Source organism: Aphis gossypii, chromosome 2, assembly GCF_020184175.1.
Source record: "Aphis gossypii isolate Hap1 chromosome 2, ASM2018417v2, whole genome shotgun sequence".
Lineage (NCBI taxonomy): Eukaryota > Metazoa > Arthropoda > Insecta > Hemiptera > Aphididae > Aphis > Aphis gossypii.
This window is the reverse complement of record NC_065531.1, coordinates 80,074,601-80,089,454: the sequence shown is the minus strand read 5'-3', so window position 1 is coordinate 80,089,454 and position 14,854 is coordinate 80,074,601. Positions and strand designations below refer to the sequence as shown.

Here is a 14,854-nt window from a genome sequence, read left to right as displayed (position 1 = left end):
TATGTACAGTTAAATTTATAACTTTTAAGTTAATGTTATTAAGTCATGATTGACTCGTTAAAGCAGTCGGTATCAGTAGTGTAATTATGAAAATCCAAAGTAACGTTAATGCTGCCGAACTGCACTCGAAAACGTTTAAGTATTAGCGGATGGCACATCGTATATGACACGTCTGGTAGATGCATAGAATCTATGCATAGATGCTATATTATTGGACAAGCAATAAGCGTATGGAATGCATAACAAGATAGAGGGCGCTGTTTGATTACCCGATTCCTCGTACGAACGGTTAGTATGGGTTTTTTTATATTATCGTCTATTTGAACTATTATTATAAATGATTTATTAGCTATTTTATTGATCGCCTAATGTCACAATTTATTGTTACAAAAATATTTCTAATATTCATATTTAATATAATATAATTTAATATATTTATGCTGTATGATAATTTTTTTACAACTGTAACTAAACTTTGTTATTGCTTTACTATTAAAAACGTAAACTTGATTAAATATTTAGGCCTGTATTTTGACGACCATCTAAAGTAGAATTTATTTATTGATAAGCTAATATATAACCTTAGGAAATATTTCTATCTTTATGACTTTAAAAAATATTTTGAATAATTAACTTAAAATTATTTTATACAAAGCATTAATTCAATCTATAGTATAGTAAGTCATTGCTATCTAGGGTTCAGTTTATAAAACACACACTACTAAGTTAGAGACCACATTAAACTCATTAATAATGTTCTCATTCAATAAGTCATGATTTCATTCTACTTTAAAAATTTACCACAAAACTGAGTGAACATTTATTTTTTTTTAGATTTACAAGCATTTGTGAATTTAAAATTATAAAATTAAAAGAATCTGTATTTATTTATTTAGTTAAAATTATGTTTACAAATAATGTTATATGTCCCTATAACTTAAAAATAAAAACACTAATGTATTCAATATAAAAATGTTTAATTATAATGATGATAACTTGTAATTATTTTTATTTATAAATTAATATAAAAGCAATTCTCATTCAAAAAAGCTTTTGAACCTAAATTTTAATTTAAGTAAAAACAAATATTAATCAAATTAACATTACTTCTTTGTACAGGTTTAAATGATTCATAATTTGTTTTACAATTTCAAGATATTAAAAAAAAAATATTAAGGACAATTAATACAATTTAGTCTTCAGCTCCTAGTTTTTCCATGTCATCTGCATTGTCGGTATTCAGACATTCAATGGGTTTACAAAAATGTTCTTCAATGTGTTTCAATAAAATATGATCTGAATGACCACTTACAAGGTTGATAGCAATACCTTTTTTGCCAAAACGACCAGTACGTCCTATTCTATGTAAATATGTGTCATAATCGGGTTCACGAGTGACTGTCACAGGCAAATCAAAATTAATAACTATCGTGACTTGCTCAATATCAATACCTAAAATATATAAAAAAAAGTTAAGAATAAATAGGTACATAACAAAATAATGATGTTTATTACCTCTAGATAATACATTTGTAGTAACCAGAACTTTTTCTTTTCCTTCACGGAAACGATCCAAAACAGATATTCTTTGTTGGACAGTGAGTTCACCAGATAATAAAGCAACAGCATGTCCTTGTTCTACCATTTGATTAACTAACCATAAAGCCATCTTTTTTGTCTAAAATAAAAACAACATGTTATTATAATTTAATAATACAAACAATTCACTGTCAGGCTATAATATTTATTTTAAATGTACAAATATATTTTGAGAATTACGATGAATCAAAGTCACTTATCAATGTTATCCCAACTCAACATTGAGAGTGATTTACTCTAAAGGCTAGATTTCAGTAAAATCATCAATGATCAAAGATTTAGAATAAGTATAAATTTTAATTATTATTTATTACTAGTTGATCATTATTGTTAAATTTCAAACATATCATAGGAAAAAAATATTTAAAATAAATATGTACCTAATAAGTAAATATATAATTAATAGACTGTCTATTCTATTGACTAATAACAAATATTATATCTTTATTTAATAAGGCATATTAAAAAAATTAATATTCATTAATATAATACTATACAATTATTATTGTCATAAGGAAATATGTTGCATACAATAATAATTTTTTTACTACAATATTTGGCAACACTGAAATTTATCGTTTTCTTATCATTAAATACTAAACTACATAAAATACAATAAATTGTTATGAATTTTGATTTTTCATGTAGGTATCTATATAACAATTATAAAATTTAAGTAAACTAGTTTTATACTGAATAATTCATTTTTACTAAAATAACAATATATTTATTGCTGAATATTTTTAAGGTGAGATTTGTAGATTATATTACATATACTTTATTAATGTTACTCATTGTCAATTAATTTATGCTGTTACCAATTAACAATGTAACTTGAAATGTGTATATTGATTATCACATCAGATATTTTTAAATGTATTAAATAACTATAAGGTATTAAATATAATTAATTGTTGGTAGATAGGTATTCTAATAATATGAATACGTAATATGTACCTAAGATTTTATTGTTTTAAATTTTAGGTTAATTTCACAAAATATGCATAACCGACTAAAAGTACGTACAACTGAAGCACAAAAAGCTGCAGCAGATCGAGAAAAGGAAAAAAAGCTTCAACTATATCGAAATACTATAAATGATGTGTTTGAACGTCGATCTCGTAAAGAATATGATGTTTTAGCATTAAAATCGTCTGAAGGACTATTAAGATCTAATCCTGATATTGTTACCATATGGAATTATAGAAAAGAAATATTATTAAAATTGAAACCATCTGAAGAAATAATTAATGATGAATTATATTTAACTGAAAAATGTTTACAAGTGAATCCAAAATCTTACTCAGCATGGTATCATCGAAATTGGTTATTGGATAATGTAGATCCTAGTCCTGATTGGAAAAAAGAATTACAACTATGTACAAAGTATTTAAAATTAGATGAAAGAAATTTTCATTGCTGGGATTATCGACAAATTGTTGCCTCCAAGTGTCAAGAACCAATTGAAAATGAATTGAAATTTACTATGGAAATGATAGAGTCAAATTTTTCAAACTATTCTGCATGGCATTATCGATCAAAACTTTTCAGTGCAGCAGGTAAAGATGAGGAATGTACAAAAATATCAGAATTATCGTTGGTAGAAAGTGCAGCATTTACCGACCCTTCAGATCAAAGTGCTTGGATATACCAGCGATGGCTTATAGGAAAATTAGAACCATCAAAGATTATATACAAAGTTTCTCAAATAAAAAATACAGTTTATCTCATACTTAATAGAAATTTACCAAATAATTATAAAATTATTGGACTAGGAGAAACAATTTGGGAACAATTCGATTCAAAAGTTTGGTATAAAAAATTAGACAATGTGAACATTAACAAGATACAGATAATTGATGAATTTAACCAAGTAATAGATGATGCATCACTAGATAATGTTCAAAAAGATATATTTAATCTTAATATTAGTGAACAGCTTCAACTTGTTTTAAATGGTCAACTGGACAGTTTACATCAACTACTAGAATTGGAACCAGAAAGTAAGTGGGCTTTACTCACTTATGTGTTACTTCTTTACACATTAAAACCAAATAATTATTTTGAAAATTGTCTCAAGAACATCAAATTATTAAAAGAATTAGACACCAAAAGAAAAAATTATTATCATGATCTCGAAAGCCGTTATAAAATTGAATACTGGATTGCTAACAACAATAACAATAACATGGATGACATAAATTTGAAAGGATATGGATTAACAGCATTTTATCACATGCATATGTTTCTATTTAACATAAATATTGATTTGAGTGATAATGATTTATCCCACAGTAATTTAAATCATTTAAAATACTTAATTATGTGTAAAAAATTATCGTTAAAGAATTGTAAATTGGCGAATTTGAATAATTTTCCTGCTCTAAATAATCTAGAGAGTTTAGATCTGAGAGACAATCAAATTCAAGACATTTCATGCACAGAATTAACAAAATGTAAATCACTAAAAACAATTATTATTGATAATAAACAAATAGCTCTTGAAAAAATATTACAAGGTATCAATCAGTCTTTTAATATTAAAATTATGTGATAGTTAAGTGTTATAACTAGATCATATGCTACTGAAATTAAAATTATATGCTTATACAACTTTTTATTTATTTATATTAACAGCATAGAACATATTAGTTTATAAAAATACATAAACTTTATAATTTTATAATAAAAAAATATTTTATTATGATCAATATTGAATTGTTATTAATTATTATACTCCGGCACACAAAAACAAGCATGTGATTGCTGCGATCTTAGTGGTAAAATCATCCCATGTATTATAAAAATGCAAATTTTTTTGTGCATGTTCTACTCACACTTAAAACACCCTACTGGTTAAGAAATCTTGTTTACAGATGGGGGAAGTGAATTACAGCACGGAGGCAGTTAACATGCCAGTCCTTGTCCCCAGGCAATAGGTCATGTTTGTATATTTGAAAAAAAAATGTAAATGAATTCCAGCAAAATCAAATTAATAAGCAAGTAATAAATATTTATCTTGGGGAAAGAAATTGGATCAAAAACATGTTTTTTGAAATATAAGATATTCCAAAAATAATTATGGATAGTGTTATATATAATGTGTGGTTTCATTAAAGTAACAATTAAGGCACCAACGCACCATATTAGTTGATAAAATTAAATGTAGTAGCATAAAAAGCAACATAGAAATTTAGATAAAGATGCAGCAAAAAAAAGTTCATATCAAAAATAAAAAGATAAATTAACACATTTAATACTGACGATGGGTTTAAATGCATTGTAATATTTTTATTATTTAAACAAATGTTATGTCTGTTCTGTTTTAATGTGCTACTATTAGGTTTCATCAAATTTCAATATCATTTCATAAAATATGTATACTTAATTTTAACTTTTAGAAACTAAAGATTGCCGCTGAAAATAAGTTTAAATAAAACATATAAAGTAGTCCCCACTTATAGGACTCACAGTTAATTGACACATTTACCTATTAAACTCAAAAAGGCTGGTCCCGATTTGCACATACAAGAACACAAAAAAATTTGTTTATTTAACTCACACACCTGTTAATGGATGGAGTCATTTGAAAATTATATTAATATATAAAAAAAAACTTAACTACATTGAAAAAACTTGTTTAAATGGTATCAATAATTTGCTTAGTAAAGGGATTCAGGAAAGAGGCGATTTTTATGTATTCGAGCAAAATGAAGCATATAAAGAAATTATATTAAATTGACCAAAAAGGCAAAATCCAATAAACATAATTTGGTTAATGGACTCTAAATAATCTAGTCCCATAGAGTTTAATAAGGCGGTGACTACTGTATATAAAACAAAAAAATGTTGGTTGATTGAGTGGGCTATAAATTTATAAACATGTGAGTAAAACTTAATAATATGCATCATTAATTTAACATATATAATAAGCTATTTGTGTGTTAATCACCACACTACACCAGTATTAAATGTGACAAATACAAAAAATATTGAAATTAAATAATGTGATTCAGAGACAGTTACTTTGTTTTATTTTAGATTAATTATTTTTAAAAGTGAAAAACTAGGTGGCTAATAAAGCTGTTAATAATAATAGGTAATTATGTTATAATTCTCTATAAGATATTCAACTTTCTTAGACGATCAATCAAAAATTCTTAAGATATAATAAAGTATGCAATGGGAAATGAACAGTTATTGACTTATTTTGCTTTAATTACCTGACAAAAGATCATAGCTTGTCCAATTGTCACTCCTCCATAAATATTAACTAATGCATTGTATTTATCTTCTTTATTGTTGCAATTAACATAATATTGTTTAATATTATCCAATGTTTCTTCTTCACGTTTTAATCTTATGATGACAGACATGGGCGCAATAGCATTAGCAAACCTCATAACATCTTCTGTGTATGTAGCCGAAAAAAACATCATTTGACATGTTTCAGGTAGTAACCTTAATATGAAATTAAAATTTTAAATTTAAATAAAAATATTGGTAAGAAATTTTACTTTCTAATGCGGAAACTTTGATCTTGATGACCTTGTGTATCAACCATAATATCTGCTTCATCTAACACAAATACTTTAATTTTTTTTGGATCAAAAAATTTGTACTTAGTTGCCCAATCTAGAACTTTTCCAGGTGTACCCACAATTATTTGTTCCTCTATTTTAGAACCCTTTTCAACTAAAAATGAATAAAATAAGTAGTACTGTCTTAAAAATTAAGAAACAATAAATAAAAATACAAACCATCTTCACCACGAACAGCATACCTTAGCCTTATGTTTGGACAGTAAGTAGACATTTTTGCTGCAACTTCCCCGGTTTGAATAGCTAATTCATACGTGGGGGACAAACAAACTACCTATAGACACATTAATAATGAATTAAATGTACCATTTTCATAATATTCTAGTCTAAATTACCTGTGGGTACTGATGTTCTGGGTCAACTCTACTTAACATAGCTAAAACAAATGCGGCTGTTTTTCCAGTACCTGACTGTGATTGTGCAATCAAATTTTGAGGTCTATAACATGTTAAACAATTATCATTGTTAACAATAATAATATATATATTTATCAGTTAATAATTAGAATTTATACTTAAACACAAATTAAAATATTAATACAAACAAAAATAAATCAGTATTTGAGTTTGTTGTAAGTAATGTTTTAAGAAATAGACTTACGGATTGGCCAAGAGTAAAGGCAATGCAGTTTCTTGAATCTTTGAAGGTGCATTATAGCCCATTTCATAAACTCCTTTAAGCAAGTTTGGATGACTATGAAAACAAAAATAACTCATCAATGAACTGCTATATTTTACTTTAATGATTTACATATAATTTAATTATTAATATTGTAAGAATTTAATTCTAAAAATCTTACAGTTTAAGTAACTCAAATGATTTAATTGAATATAATGGTGATTTTGGGTCTTGTCTTTGCACCTCGATATCATGTTTAGAAGTTATAAGACCTGTGCGCACAATTTTTTGCAATAATGATTTTTCAGAAGCTGGCAATTCTTTGTCGTCTTCGCTGGAAGTATTACTTCGACTGTCCGCAGTTAAATCATTTGCGTTCTTAGAACCCAAGTGAGCATTAGAAAACTGTAAAAATAATTTATTACATGTAATTAAAAAGCAGATATAGATTTACTAACTTAAATGACATTTCGCTGAGGAAACAAAAAAATAAAAATCAGTACTTACGTTTTTGGTGACTGATTCCATGACTAAAAACACTAAAAAATAATTATGGTAAACCTAAACGGAGTATCTGCGAGAATAGGAAACAGATCACAAAAATGGAATGACTGTGAGTTATAATTTAACGCTCATGACTTCGTTGATTTCAAAAGTTCAGACTTACAGTAAATCACTTACAGGTTGTGTACTATGCTCGGCGTCCATAAATATGAAATTATCCGTATGAAAATAAATCACTTACAAATTTACAATCTTTGTTTCGCTATCATCAAACCGCCGACACGAGCATTTTATTGTAGGTTATACCACAGTGACTTTGCTGATAATGTTGTGGCGGGAATCATTTTTAAATTTGACTTACGGATACACGAATTAAGATATACCTACTTAAAATATACCTATCTTAATTCGTTAACCGATATTATTATATAATTATGTGTTGCTATAATTAGAGAAGTGAAATACAATAAAGTGAACTTGCCGTATTAATAAATGTTCAAGGACGTCTAATAGGTATATCGTATGTAATTATTAATACTACGTACTACTATAAGTACTAATTGATTCGCTAAAAATATATTGAATGATTATGAATAATAAAAAATATATATACAGCATAAATAGGTACTTATCTGCTTTGGGAAAGGACACCTGGACACTTGGAGTTATTGACTTGAGTTTAGCCGTTCTGAGCATTTAATATTACACATATTTATGAGTTTAATTAAAAAGTATTGATAAACATTTTAGTTTTCAATTACTTTTTAAAACAACAATTTGACTTGTCTAGGTTCTTATGTTTTACATTTTTATATTACCTATTGCGTTGTATGATACTTATAATCTCTAGACTCTAGATCAGAGGTTCCCTAATTTTTTATTGTACGACCCATTTTGGGAATTTTTTAAAATTTGGCGACTCACAAGTCACAATATCAATGAATGACCTTTTTTATAGTGAATCAGTTGCTTACAACAAAAAATAAATATAAAGATAGATTTTATCAATATACAATATTATTTAAATTTTTAATATAAAAATATAGCATGACCTACCAAAAATACAATCGCGACCCACTTATGGACCGTGACCCACAGTCTGGGAACCTCGGCTTTAGACTTTAGAGTCTAGATGAACAATGATTTCAAATAAGTGATAAACCGACGTTATTTTTTTTACAAAAATCTATTATTTTTAAGCATTAGTTATTAATTATTATATACTATTTATATTGTTTGATATTATGTACCCATGAAATATTACGAAAAAAATCTTTCATGTGCTTGTATTATGATTACATGCCATTGTTTAATTATTATATTAGTATTACAGACTCTTTGATTGTTAACTTTGAGAATCAATAATTAATGTTGTAAATAAAAAATAATTTCAACAACTATTTTGATTTTATAATCTAAAATTTATTTATATAAGTTTTTTTCTAATTTAAACTTGCTATTGGGATGCTAATTTTTGACAATTTGTTAAGTGCATCAATGTAAAAACAATTGTTCTTGATTTTAGAAATTTTTATATTAATTGTAGTTAAATATGGAAGCTATAAAATTAAAAATTGTCAACTTAAATTAAATTATAGACTACATTTTTACATAATATAATATAGGTACCTCTTTTATGACGATGAGGTTCTTTATTCAGAGACACTACTTTTTTTTCTAAAATTTTTTCTAAATGCTATAATCTTTGTATATTTAAATATTAAAAAAAACAATTGACATACAATAGTAAGTATTATAAATTGAGTATCAAAGTTGATGATATCTATGTACTAGTGCGTTAAGTTTTCTATAATTTGTAATAGGTATACAAAATATAGAGAACTTTTGTCTCGCAATTAAAGTATTTATATGAAAAGCAGAGCTCGACTAAAAGTTTAAGTTGTATTATATTTTCAATAATTTTATGTTGAACATGAGATTCTGAAATATTTAATACTTACTATTAAAAAAAATATTTATGTTGATGTTATAGAATATAGATTGATAGCATCATTATAGTTAAAGTATCATTTTTACAACCTATCCGCCCTACTGCAGTATGGTTATATTAATTGGATTATCCATTTAAGTATGATTTTTATAGTGTCTATCACTGCGTATTAAAATATCTATCACTATAAAACCAGGTTCTCTAGTACTTATACAATTGAACATGCGATAATTACACAATTTGATGACTAAGAGAGAGTGACTATAGCTTTAGAGAATATACATTTATCAATAGTCTTAAATAAATGCATAATTGATTAGGTAATCACTAAAAAAAGTCTATTAAAAGATTTAATGTAGATAATAATATATATGTTTTATAATACATACATAAATATAATCATATATCATTAATTAATTTTTATATACTTATTTTGATTTAATCTATTTTTTTGTTAAAATAAATTTTAAAATCATTTGATGATTGAATCGTTAAACATTACTACTGTAATTTGAAATAAAAGGATTGAAAAATATGGAGTAATAAGTAGGCAATACAAAATAATTAACAAAGATCTGTTTTTAAATTATTTTTATTTTATACAATCATGCATTTGTTTTGAACACAATATTTTAGGTAATGCAAAACTACAAATATTGAAATATATTATTTTATCATTGCTGTGGTTAATAATCCCAAACCTCATTTATTTGTTATTATTTACTTTTAAAATAAGACTACATAAACCGTACAAAAACTTAACACCTTTGATGAATTTATATAATTGTGTAAATAATAGACAAAAAGTCATTATATTGAAAATACAGTCTCTAAATAAAAAGAAGTTAACATTTTACCAAGGAGAGAAAAATTACTAAAAAGGAATTTTATTAGAAACTCATAAATACCCTTTATTTAAATGACTTTATTAATATTTTAAATAGATAACATCACTTTATATAAATCAGACATGCAATGTAACTAAAAATATTATACATTTTCAGGTATTTATAAGTTTCATTTTAAAAATGTATTGTTAAATTAATTTATTGTAAACAATATATATAGAAATTCAGCCAAAAATTATAAAAATAATGAAATACAAATTTGAAAAATTAAAACTAAAATTGACTGGAAAATAGAAACAGTCTCGAAGAGGAAGAATATTTTATATTAATTTTGTTAAACATTTCTGACAACTGTCAAAATTTTAATATTTTTGCAAATAAGGAGGCCATAGCTTCGTTCTTATTTCCATTAAATCTTTTTAATTCTTGAATAACCTAAAAAAAAAAAGAAATTAATATATTTTATAACATTGATATATATTCTGTTGGAAAACATAGTTTATAATGATACATTTGAAAATATATGATTCAAATAAATGTACTCATAATATGTATACTTATAGTTATGAGTTTATTTAAAATAGTTATGTCAGTAAATTATTTAATGACTAGTATCAATATATTTGAATTTATTGAATCATTTACAAATGTAATTGTATACATTATAGTGGATATATATATTTTTAATGTTAGTTAAAATACTCAATACAACTGATCACAATAAGTTAGGAGCAAAATAACTGATCCTTGACTATATTGCACAATGTAGTGATTTTTTGATAAAGTTTATATTACAATTATTTAATTTTGAAAATACTCCCTGATATTATTATATTCAAAAACTAAATAAGTGTATATCAAGAATTAATCATTTCTTAAAAATAGTATTTTATATTTTTATCCATATTCAATTTTAATTTTAATTTACCTGCTCTCTAGAAAATCCTAAGTTGATCAGTTCTATAATATCACTTTCTTTAAAAGAATGACTAGAGTTACTGCTGGTACCTAAAAATAAGATAAAATATAAAATTATAAAACAATTTTTTTGTATCGAATAACTTTTTATGATAACAGAATTAAATATTTAGCAAAATATACACAATAAAGAAATTACTAACTAATATAGATTGGAAAGAAAAAGGTACCTGGAAATAATGGGAAATGTGTAATTTGGAAAAAGTAGGCATCTCTTCTCCTCTTGTCTAATTAATTATAACAATAATATTTAAAATACTTCATAGTAAAAAAGGAAAGAAGGACATGTTAGTTTTAAAATAACTTGGTGAAAATTTAATATTTACCACTACTTTGTTGCATTTTTTTGCTTTCATCTATAGCTTTTCTTAGTTCTTTATCTTCATTTTTATTTCCATCATGATCACTGGATGTAGTTAGACGACCACAATCTGGCAATTCATTTTCAGGTAAAAATGGTGTTTCAGTCCCTGTTGTTCCAATTTTCAAAACGTTATGTTCCAGGTCTATGCAACACTAGTTATTAAAATAAATAAATATACATATTAATTCTTTAGATAATCGACAGTTTTGTTAAAACATTAAATTAGTATTTTATCATATAAAAATGTATAAGAAATAAAGGAAAAATTAATGTAAATAAATGAACATAATTTGTATACAAAATGCCAAATCAACATCATCTATTGCTTTTGTTTTATAAATGCTTAACGTAGCAAATTTGAATGAAAAGAACTAATTTTGTGTTAACTATATATTAGTTAATATTATCTAGTATTGAATTTAAATATAATAAATAATAATACTATATTACTATCTAGGCCAGTGGTTCTCAACCGGTATGCCGCGAGAAATGTTATTAAATATTGAAAACAGTGTTTTTGGCGAAGTTGCCAAAGTTGTTATGGTTGTCGAGTGCATGAAAATTTGTGATGTATAATAGAGTGCCGTAAACTAAAAAAGGTTGAGAACCACTGATCTAGGCCCTAGGGCATCTCCTAGACTTCTACTAATATTTATATTTTAAAGCGAATTATGAGTATTTTATTTTTTTTTTTTATATTTTACAACACCTATAATCAATTTTAAATTAAAAATCCACAAAGTGCCCGATGAGATAATATTAATAAACTAACTTTTAAGACCAATTGACACTAATAAGTAATATTGAAGCTAAAAACATAAAATATGTTTTCAAGAATACAGATATGATAATAAGTGTATGTTTATGAAAAAAGAAATTAAAACGAAGAATGAGGAGAATGAATTGGATATCAAAAGAAGAATCATGTTAGAAAAATGTTCATGAAAGAAAGTCTTTATTAATTATAAAATATAGTTTTTACTTGATGTCTTTTTAGCATGTCTAATCCAAGAAGCATGTCCATGGGCTGATCTTCAAGAACAGAAAAACTAGTTGTTAAGAAATCATTTTCAATTGCAACTTGAACCATGTGTATCCTGCCAATAATTTTTTGAACGCCAACACCTTTAGCTAATCCAGCCCATCTACTGTCAACTAAACGCATGATGTTGCATCGTTCAGCACAAGCAGACGACATTATTGTAGTTTGAGCTCCAGAATCAATAAATGCTTTCACAGGATATCCATCCACTTTACAATTGATATAAAGCATGACAACTGTTCCAAACATTTCTGGATTATACTCCATAGCAGCTTCCATGTTAGCTTCAATGTTTTTTTGACGAATTTCTTCTGCTATTAATTTCTGTGCTTCAGAATCAAATGGATGAGCTTTCATCATTCTAATTCTTTGGTCCTCACGCTTTTTACGTTCTTCCATTTGCTCAGCCATGACATTAGCAAATTCTTCTGCAATAAAAATTAGTAATTTAATTTTCATACTATTAAAATCGTATTAATGCAAACATACATTAAGAAATAGTCTATTTTATTTTTAATATTATTTGAGTTTAGAAATTATCTCTTGACTAAATCCCTTTCGATAATATGAAATATTTAAAGATAATGAATGGCTTAAACTTAAAACTTTCTACAATACTCCTTAAAGAGATTCATATCATAATAGACATTTTTGGAATGCTTAAATAATATACTTTAAGATCATACTTTAAAATTATTGAAAATTTTTGTAAAATTTAAGAAGTCTTATGGTAATTTCAACTTCTGTTTAAATTTTATTATTTTAAATATTGATATTAATAACTAAAAATTTGAATAAGTTGATTTAAGTGATTAAAATATAATATACAAGTATAAGTGTTAAATAATGTTTTAACAAAAACATAAAATAGATATATTATAACTAATGTTTATTATATTGGGATCATTTTTGCAAATTATACATGTTCATAAGTTTATATTTTATAACATAAACCTATTATTTTTAGTATACAAAGTTAAATAACATAAAAACTAGTTGTTTATTAACATCAAAATGTTTAAAAAATCTTTTACAACTTATAGTTGAAAGGGGGCATCTTACTTGAAAAATAAAAAAAATTGTATCTTTAAAGGGCACAAAAAAATCTCGAGAATTGGAAATATGGTATAAGAGTAGGTATATCTATTAAAAAATAAAAAATCAGATTTTGAATAACTGCCATATTGAAAAAAAAGGTGCAAGAATGCTTGGTGAATCACTTTGTATATAACATTATGTAATAACATCGAATTTATTTTACAGCCCATACGATTGATATAATTTATATATCAAATAGTGTACTGAAAATTACATTAAACTTTTCAATTTAATATTAATGTAATATGGCTCTGCATGTGTTGTCGACTTATTATCACATTTTAAATAATAGTAATTATCTATTTTAATAACAAATAAATATAACTTTGTATTTAATATTAAATAAATGTCACTATCTACAGACCTATTTTGTTAGAGGTCAATGTATCTGCAAGTCTGGGATTATTTTGCTTCAGGAGTGCTAGCTGTTCTGGACTGGAGAGAAATAAGTTCCTAACATACTCTGCATCCTGCATTTGATGTTGTCTGTTACTGTCTGTGTTGCTATTAGATGAACCAGGTACTTGAATACGGCTAAAGTCAAATTGTGGTAACACGTCTAAAACACAAAAATAGTTACAGATACAACGTCCAATTAAATTTGTTATATATATGCATACTATTGCTTGGGCTACTAAATGAGTGATCCATTGCAGTAACACTACTTGCAACTCTTTGAATTATAATAACATCTCCATCATGAACACCCAAGATTTTCATCGTTTTAAAATCGTCAACCAAAAGCTGACCATTGTGTGTAAGCCCAATCTCCTGTGATGGTATTCCAGTTTCTACTTCACAAAGTGCCTTGAAATTGATTAATTCTAAGTCCTCGCTTACGTCGAGTACAAACAAGTGGTCGTCGTGTGTTGTGACAGTAATCAACATTATGTTAAATTTATAAAAAAAATTTTTCTAAAAAAGTGTAAATTAACTAACTAAAAATATTGTTTAATGTTTACTATTATCTAATATTTATATTCTATTTTCTAACTATTTAAATAAAGAAAACCACCCAGTCATTCTTTGTTATTGTTGTCATGGCCACACGCTTATCAGGAACCATGAATTCACTGCAACGTAGTTATAGAATAAAAACTTTCTACGATTAGAAAAATGTAAAATATTTTTTTGGAATTTTTAACTTTAGTTAAAATCTAATATGAATTAAATTGATATTGCAAAAATGTTGTTTATGTTTCAATTTTTAATACGTTGTCCGAATAAATAATGTATATCAATATATATAAT

At 25.5% G+C, this 14,854-nt stretch overlaps 3 protein-coding genes across 4 annotated transcripts; 1 reads left to right on the top strand and 2 right to left on the bottom strand.

Moving 5' to 3' along the window:
• Nucleotides 1-958: 958 nt before the first annotated feature.
• On the bottom strand, nt 959-7,568 carry LOC114127898 (ATP-dependent RNA helicase DDX19A). Its single transcript, XM_027992255.2, has 10 exons — nt 7,486-7,568; nt 7,326-7,392; nt 7,000-7,223; nt 6,801-6,893; nt 6,536-6,638; nt 6,360-6,474; nt 6,117-6,294; nt 5,823-6,060; nt 1,516-1,678; nt 959-1,452 (listed from the first exon to the last, which is right to left on the bottom strand). The coding sequence occupies exons 2-10, from the start codon at nt 7,344-7,346 to the stop codon at nt 1,193-1,195; spliced, it is 1,395 nt and encodes a 464-aa protein (XP_027848056.1). The 5' UTR covers nt 7,347-7,392; nt 7,486-7,568; the 3' UTR covers nt 959-1,192.
• Nucleotides 2,218-4,312, top strand: LOC114127897 (geranylgeranyl transferase type-2 subunit alpha). The gene is made up of 2 exons (XM_027992253.2): nt 2,218-2,347; nt 2,584-4,312. Exon 2 carries the CDS (start codon nt 2,600-2,602, stop codon nt 4,151-4,153), a length of 1,554 nt encoding a protein of 517 aa, XP_027848054.1. The 5' UTR covers nt 2,218-2,347; nt 2,584-2,599; the 3' UTR covers nt 4,154-4,312.
• A 2,281-nt stretch (nt 7,569-9,849) lies between the features above and the next one.
• On the bottom strand, nt 9,850-14,766 carry LOC114127899 (protein DDI1 homolog 2). 2 transcript variants are annotated; one of them, XM_027992257.2, is made up of 7 exons: nt 14,224-14,766; nt 13,968-14,162; nt 12,446-12,933; nt 11,426-11,615; nt 11,270-11,326; nt 11,050-11,129; nt 9,850-10,556 (listed from the first exon to the last, which is right to left on the bottom strand). In XM_027992257.2, exons 1-7 carry the CDS (start codon nt 14,489-14,491, stop codon nt 10,476-10,478), a joined length of 1,359 nt encoding a protein of 452 aa, XP_027848058.2. In that variant the 5' UTR covers nt 14,492-14,766; the 3' UTR covers nt 9,850-10,475. The 2 variants fall into 2 exon arrangements, with proteins under 2 accessions (XP_027848058.2, XP_027848059.2); XM_027992258.2 differs by lacking the exon at nt 11,270-11,326.
• Nucleotides 14,767-14,854: the final 88 nt, after the last annotated feature.

Bases quoted from the DNA above. Each gene is read 5' to 3' on its own strand.
- LOC114127897 (XM_027992253.2), top strand. From the start codon at position 2,600: ATGCATAACCGACTAAAAGTACGTACAACTGAAGCACAAAAAGCTGCA.
- LOC114127898 (XM_027992255.2), bottom strand. From the start codon at position 7,346: ATGGAATCAGTCACCAAAAAC. The intron at 1,679-5,822 runs GTAATTAAAGCA...TTTTTATTTTAG, and splicing joins AAGCTATGATCTTTTGTCAG to ACAAAAAAGATGGCTTTATG. The intron at 1,453-1,515 runs GTAATAAACATC...TATATATTTTAG, and splicing joins TACAAATGTATTATCTAGAG to GTATTGATATTGAGCAAGTC.
- LOC114127899 (XM_027992257.2), bottom strand. From the start codon at position 14,491: ATGTTGATTACTGTCACAACACACGACGACCACTTGTTTGTACTCGAC. The intron at 14,163-14,223 runs GTATGCATATAT...TTTGTGTTTTAG, and splicing joins ATTTAGTAGCCCAAGCAATA to ACGTGTTACCACAATTTGAC. The intron at 11,327-11,425 runs GTAAATATTAAA...ATAATTAATTAG, and splicing joins AAAAATGCAACAAAGTAGTG to ACAAGAGGAGAAGAGATGCC.